The sequence below is a fragment of the Branchiostoma belcheri genome, unplaced genomic scaffold (assembly GCF_001625305.1).
Source record: "Branchiostoma belcheri isolate BF01 breed outbred unplaced genomic scaffold, Haploidv18h27 scaffold52, whole genome shotgun sequence".
Lineage (NCBI taxonomy): Eukaryota > Metazoa > Chordata > Leptocardii > Amphioxiformes > Branchiostomatidae > Branchiostoma > Branchiostoma belcheri.
The window spans coordinates 708,598-715,770 of NW_017804154.1; the positions used below are offsets into that span (position 1 = coordinate 708,598).

At 43.8% G+C, this 7,173-nt stretch overlaps 3 protein-coding genes across 4 annotated transcripts in view; all 3 read left to right on the top strand.

Annotated features, from left to right (window-relative positions):
• Window positions 1–1,349, top strand: part of LOC109480651 (deleted in autism protein 1 homolog) — a 3,154-nt gene extending 1,805 nt beyond the window's left edge. Inside the window, exon 4 of the mRNA XM_019782881.1 lies at window positions 6–1,349. Coding sequence (XP_019638440.1) covers window positions 6–767 — 762 coding nt within the window. The 3' untranslated portion in view covers window positions 768–1,349. The remainder of the gene's footprint in view (window positions 1–5) is intronic.
• A 241-nt stretch (window positions 1,350–1,590) lies between these two features.
• On the top strand, window positions 1,591–3,033 carry LOC109480693 (deleted in autism protein 1 homolog). The gene has a single exon (XM_019782925.1). It carries the CDS (start codon window positions 1,688–1,690, stop codon window positions 2,999–3,001), a length of 1,314 nt encoding a protein of 437 aa, XP_019638484.1. The 5' UTR covers window positions 1,591–1,687; the 3' UTR covers window positions 3,002–3,033.
• An 851-nt stretch (window positions 3,034–3,884) lies between these two features.
• LOC109480807 (XK-related protein 6-like) overlaps window positions 3,885–7,173 on the top strand; it is an 8,348-nt gene continuing 5,059 nt past the window's right edge. The window contains exon 1 of one of the 2 annotated variants that reach the window (XM_019783124.1): window positions 3,885–4,430. In XM_019783124.1, the coding sequence (XP_019638683.1) occupies window positions 3,961–4,430 (470 nt within the window). In that variant the 5' untranslated portion in view covers window positions 3,885–3,960. The remainder of the gene's footprint in view (window positions 4,431–7,173) is intronic. The other variant, XM_019783123.1, reaches the window with a different exon arrangement.

Genomic DNA, 7,173 nt, shown 5'->3' on the forward strand with positions numbered 1-7,173 from the left:
CAAAGCGAGAGAACAGGAGTAGACAGGGTCGGACGCGCGTTTCTCGCCACGTCACTTCTCCTCAACGAGGATCGGTTTTACTCCGATATTTCACTACAAAGTCTACAACACCTTGGCCTTTTCCAAAGTCTTACGGGGCTTGCGGCAGAGTTATTTTGGTGGAACATGCAGGGAGGACGCTAGACACCTTCATGGACTTCCCCTGGGGAGTTCGAGCTGGCATTGCAGTACAGTTGTTACAACTAGTGGACACTCTTCGCGGAAAGGACCCGGACTGGGTCCTGTTTTTAACAGACGTGTCTTTCCAAAACTTTGCAGTCGACAGCCGCGGACGGGTTAGACTGATAGACTTGGATGATGTGATGGTGATCGACCGGAGAACGGTCGTCAGTCATGAACTGACGGAGATGTGCAACGAGCAGTGTTACGTGGACTTCCAGAACAAACTATTCAACGACCCGTATCACTGTCAGGACATTCTAAGGTACACTCCAATGATGTATGCCAGCATATGTGCCCGAATTTTGTCTAACCACCTGAAATATCCTGAGCGACGCAACTGGGGGGAAAGCAGTGAAGCAAACGAAGAACAAAGTACGGAAGATAAAGTTGAGGAGCCCCTCAAAGGCCTTCTACACGACCCTCCTGGTGAAATTAACGGTCCGCTAGAGGACGCCCTTAGACAGTGTGTTCAGGAGACTCAACCTGGAGGTCGACTGAACGCTGTCTTGACACTGCAGCAACTCTTAAAGTTAAAGAAGACGTAGTCTAGAATCGTTGTAATAAAATTTCCTTACAATATGGGCAGGAAGGGGACTGTGATTTCTGACTCCTCTGATTTCCTTGTGTATCTCATCAGCTGGATCCTCATCAACGTGAAGTGACCCAACGGTCGTATTACGAGGCCACCACTATGTAAAAAACGACTCCTAAGATAGTTTCTTTCGCCTCCTACAAGAGACCTAATGGGTCATATCTCCAAGACTCTGATCAAATGGAATATTTTACTTTTGCTGAAAACTATGGGAATTTAAGGATCACAGTGACTGCTGTCGACGCGGATCAAATTATAAGTGCACTATAGAGAAACAGATCCAGAAGACCATTTTTTATCATAATCAAGTCATAATCCATAAAGTAATTGAAAAAAATGTCTTAGGCCCTCATCCATCGGAGGTAAACGGACCTGCAGACGATTGTAGTTCCGTTTACCTGGTAGTTCGCTGTATTATCCACGCGTATTTCTACGTAGGCCGACCGTCTGTGCATATATAAGTACACTTACTGAGCTTCATATTCCAATTCATATAACCTGAAAGTCAGCTTATTCGTCTATTGTATAGGCAAGGACATTACATATAATGTCCTATATATAGAAAAGCTTCTGCCTCGCTGACTTTTAAGTCAACATTGTCTCACCATGACTAGCCTAGACAAGTGTTTTTGATACCGTGGCGGGTTGCAGAACAGAAAACTTGAAAATCAAGCTGCGCGGAACGGCTGCGCACCTGACTCGACGGAGTGTACACTGGGATACTCGTCTGACAAAACGTTGCCCTAGTTCGACGACTCTGTGTTTGAGCAAGGACATCTACATAATGTCCTTGGTGTAAGGAATTTTGCCTTCGGGCAGAAGTCCCGGGACTTAGCCATAGCGTGGTTGGTTTACTAAAATGAGCAAAGAAACATGTTACTAACTCCCTGCTCAATATCGTGGCGCTTATTTCATCGCTTTCTGTGGAGCCATAGGTTAACTAGGACGAAGGTGGTCCTGGTGGTAGTACTGCTGTTAGTTGCTTTTGTCTACACTCTGAAGGCCAGGCAGAGGGCACTTGTCCTGACACACGACCTCGAGATTTCGTGGGCGGAGACAGGAAAATGTCCGGCGTGTTTTGGGGACACCTGTAAACTTCTCCACCGGGGACACTTCCAGAATGTGCATTCAGACAGGCCGTTGAAGAAAGGTGCAGTTTCCATCGGGACGGTGGACGGTAAAACGGTTATTGCTAAAACTCTGTGTGCGGAACATCAATGGCAGAAGTTTGAGAGGTTTATCTGTTGGGTGTCGTCGCGTCGTCAGGTTTGTAACGCCTCGTCTTTCATTCTGGAGACCATGTTGGTGACCGACGTTGTTTTGAAACTACCGTGGCTGCAGGAAGCGTGGAGAATCTGCCACGTGGAAAAGTCAGCTTTGTCACTCTGTTTGCCTGCCAGGTTTTTACAAGAAGTGAAACAGCTGTACGTCGACAACGAAAGTACGGAAGTAGACAGAATAGGACGCGCGTTTCTCGCCACGTCACTTCTCCTCAATGTGGAGTCGGTTTTACTCCGATATTTCTCTACAAAGTCTACAACACCTTGGCCTTTTCCAAAGTTTTACGGGGCTTGCGGCAGAGTTATTTTGGTGGAACATGCAGGGAGGACGCTAGACACTTTCATGGACTTCCCCTGGGGAGTCCGAGCTGACATTGCAGTGCAGTTGTTACAACTGGTGGACACTCTTCGCGGAAAGGACCCGGACTGGGTTCTGTTTTTAACGGACGTGTCTTTCCAAAACTTCGCAGTCGACAGCCGCGGACGGGTTAGATTGATAGACTTGGATGATGAGATGGTGATCGACCGGAGAATCAGTCATGAACAGACGGAGATGTGCAACGAGCAGTGTTACATGGACTTCCAGAAGAAACTATTCAACGACCCGTATCATTGTCAGGACATTCTAAGGTACACTCCAATGATGTATGCCAGCATATGTGCCCGAATTTTGTCTAACCACCTGAAATATCCTGAGCGACGCAACTGGGGGGAAACCAGTGAAGCAAACGAAGAACAAAGTACGGAAGATAAAGTTGAGGAGCCCCTCAAAGGCCTTCTACATGACCCTCCTGGTGAAATTAACGGTCCGCTAGAGGACGCCCTTAGACAGTGTGTTCAGGAGACTCAACCTGGAGGTCGACTGAACGCTGTCTTGACACTGCAGCAACTCTTAAAGAAGACTTAGGCTAGAATCGTTGTAATAAAATTTCCTTACAATATGGGCAGGAAGGGGACTGTGTTTTCTGACTCCTCTGATTTCCTTGTGTATCTCATTAGCTGAACCTTCATTTTATCATCGACGACTCCTGAGATAGTTTCTTTCGCCTCCTACAAGAAACAAGGGTCATATCCCCAAGACTCTCATGAAAGGCTAGGTATAGTAGCTTGAAAACTAAAAGCAAACGCTGCATTTCTTTTTGGAAAAAGACCCTGTTACGCCGTTGTCAGTTACGCCAAGGGCGGTTATACCGGCTATACAGATGTAGATACAGACCCCAAGTTGCCTCTGAGTCAGACAAGATCACACGTGCACAGGTGCACGGCATTTCTAGATGTAATGTTAAAGGCATCCAATGCAGTTTAAGGGCTTGGAAACCCGATTTTTGAAAGCCAATAATTTAGTCATTTATCAACATAGTGAGTTGAAACCAGACTGTCCCAAAGTATATTGACCCTCATGGAGCAAAAATTCCTAAAATTCTGAAGGAAAATGGTTACTGGAAGGGCCCTGGGCTGATTTTTAGGGTACCAACCAGGAAATAGAGGACTCGTCTTGGGGCTTGTTTCTGCAGTTTTGAATGCCAAAAGTATAAAATGCTGACTCAAATGTGCTAATGCGAAGCAGTGTGTATCAATATCACAAAGATTGCCTTATTTAGAATATCAAGTTCCAACTTTTCTGCCCTGAAATCGCATTGGATGCTTTAAGTTTCCCCTCTTAAGCTTCCCCATTTATATTCTTAGGACAGAAAAAGATCAAATTGATAAGGGTTTCACATTCCCTTCTAGTTCTTCAAACAAGCATGAAAACCGCAGAGTCCATCCACGTGTCAAGGGGAATCTCTCTGGCAAGAAAAGTGACGTCATTTTTCACATGACTAGCTACTTCCGGGATTTCCCGGCGAGTCGGAGCACGAACTCAAAATGGCGGCCAACTCGAACGGCGATGCCAACTCTGCTCTCCAACACGCGCGTTCAACGTCTCAGGAGATCCCTGACCCAGGTTGTAGCAGACTGTGCTGTTGCATGCGCATACAGAAATGTACGGAACTGAGGGAAGGCTTGTATGAACAGCGGTTCTCGACACTCGACGTCCTGTGGACAGTCGGAGGCATCCTGACGTTTGTTTGGGACATCGGGTCAGACATTGCTTTGGCTTGCATGTACTGGAGTAAAAAGCGGTACTATTTCTTCGGCTTTACCCTGTTCTTCGTTGCCTTACCGTCTATCGTGCTGCAGTTGTTCAGTCTGAAGTGGTACCTCCAAGACGAAAGCCGAGACGCAGAAGAAGAAAGCGATGATCAGAGAGGGAGGGTGGCCAGGAAGAAACCGGCTATCCTGAGCTGGCTCTGGCGGAGTTTTCTCCACTTTCTACAGCTCGGGACAATTGTCAGGTATTATATACTATAGACATGTACTTTTCATTCTCCTTGTGATTCTGTGTTATCACTGTGATCCTGTTTAATAGAGCAACCATCAAATTTATACTCTTGAAAGAAACTCACCCAAGGGCCCCTTTGTCTAATCCCCAGGAGAGTCTTGAGGATTTTTGGGGCGTGTCTTTGGGAATGTTAGTCCCCAAGACTCCGTCAATAATGACGTACCGTTATGTAGCTTGCATTCGTATACTAGTATTACAAATGAGTCACTCCATTTTTAATAGACCATCAAGATTACCGTTACAAATATGGTGTATTATTAAATTTTTTGTTTTTGGTAAACTGAATCATCCTGTTCAACTTTAGGTTTCTTTCCAACACTTGATTACACTTCCTTATGCGTGGGTGGCAAAGGAAACAAAGAAAGTGAAACTGAAATGCATGAAGGGACCAAGAAAAAAATAACACAGCCTGCAAGGAAGGAGATCAATTACACTATATCACTACTAGTGTTATCAGGGCTTGAAATACCCATCTGTCAACACAGATACAAGGCATTATCTGTGTAAGTGTTAGTTACATGCACCTGTGCTGTCACTGCACATACTACACCATAGGTTAAAAAGTATGGCACTGATGTAGTATTGGCCATTGTAATAAAATTGAAATTGTATTCAGTTCTATAAAACCATGCTCACAGTTGCTGATACGGTAGCTTGCAATATTGCAGACGAGAGGAAAACTCAACTTTCAAGCCCCACAGTGTTCCGTTGTAATTTACATATATGGTCAATGTGCACTCAACACCTTTCCCATGAGATCATCATTGGATTCAAATTCCAAACATTCATTCATTACATCATGGTTATTATACACAGTGCCACTGAATCATCTCTTGTGGACATTATCTCCAAGCAGATGTTAGGAGAGGATGATTTTCAGGATTGCCCCAAGCTTATTTTCTAATTATAAGGCCTATTCATAATTGGCTGCATCATCACTGAACTGCAGCTGCCAGGCAATGTAACAGAGGTCAGTGTAGACCAATGAAACCCTGGATGGAAATGAGGAATGACATTAGACTTTAGAGAGGGCAGCCTTGCTTGTGTGGACCGGCTGGACAGAGTTGCAACGTTGATTGGAGGCATTGTGTGAAGACTGGTTGACTGCTGCCCACTCCTGTGTCATGGGCCCCCACAGCATTATCATAATCAAAGACTGGATACCAACTGCTACTAGAAAAAAAATGCTGTGTTTGCAGTTTCCTGACCAAAAACCTGTCACGTCAACCCTAGCCCTTTTGTGGTCAACACCTGACAATAAAATCCCTAGCTAGAGACCCCATATTTTTACTGAAATTGTTAATGCAGCATTTTTCCCTCTGCCTTTCCCATGAAATGGAGTCCCGAGTAAGAAGTAATTTTAAAATTACCATATTTCGTGCTTGGTTTTCACACTTGATTGCAACAGCTTTACTGAGTAAACACTCACCCACAAAGACCTCTTTTTGTTGACCAAGCCATGTTGGAAAACAGCTAAACCATGATCAGACTCAGAAAAATGTGCTGATGATGTGTAAGAGCTACATACTTTAATTGTGTTAGGATTGATCTGCTACAAGTGCAAACAGCACTCACAAAAGAACTAATAGCTGATTATGACCACAGCTTATTAAGTTATTACATTACAGTATTGATCCAGTTCTTGCAGGGTCTTGTTTTTGCTGCAAGGAGAAACCTTGGGTGGACTTGGCACCATGTCACAGGAACCAGCAAGTGTATTTGCCTAGTGACAAAGTGTGGGTCGAACAAATACAAGGGTGACCTATGTGTACTCCTGAGCCTTGTTACTAAAAACATTGTAGCAAAATAGTGCCATATTTCTGGTTAAGCTGCTACAGCCTCATAGTCTTGAGTGCAAGACTTGCATCTTATGGTGTTAGAGATGAAAATATGTGGTTTTGTTGCATTTGCTTGCTCTATGATCTATTTGCAAATACATGTATGAAGGGGAGCCTTGCTGACTGTCTATGATCTCATAAACTCACTACAAGTTTTTGTACAGTAGAGACCCTCTCTTGCCAATATGGTACATGTAGACCTACATGGTTACACAAAAAAAAAAACACATGCAAACAAAATGGCTGGGAATGAACCAGAATGTATCAATGGCAAGTAATAAGTTACTGATTGAATCAATGGCAGTTGGATACATTCTGCTGAATGTTGCAAGGTCATTTCTCATGACCTTAAGCTAGTACATCGTTAGTTGGTACAGGATATTAATTATGTATGTGTAAATTCATGCTATGTGTGTTAGAATTTAGAAATTTTGGAATGTCTTAGATCTAAATTTTCAATGGGCAAAATACATGAGAACATAATTCTGCATTGCAGTTTTATTATAGTGATTACATCATAACACTATTTATGTGATGAAATGACTATATGCTATAGGCTGATATAAATGAACCCTGCCAATAGTTGACTAATCATTTTTTACCTCTGTGTGCGGTATATGGAGTGTATTTTTACCTTCGCCAAGAAGGTTATGTTTTCAGGGGCGTTCGTGTATGTGTGTGTGTGTGTGTGTGTCTGTCTGTCAACACGATAACTTGAGAAGGCCTTGATGGATTGTCTTGATACTTGGTAGGTGGGTAGGTCTTGATGAGACCTCGAAATGATTAGATTTTGGACCCCCTAGCGGCTTGTTATGGTACTGCAGCTGAACTTCCGGTTTTGATATCTCATGATCTAGA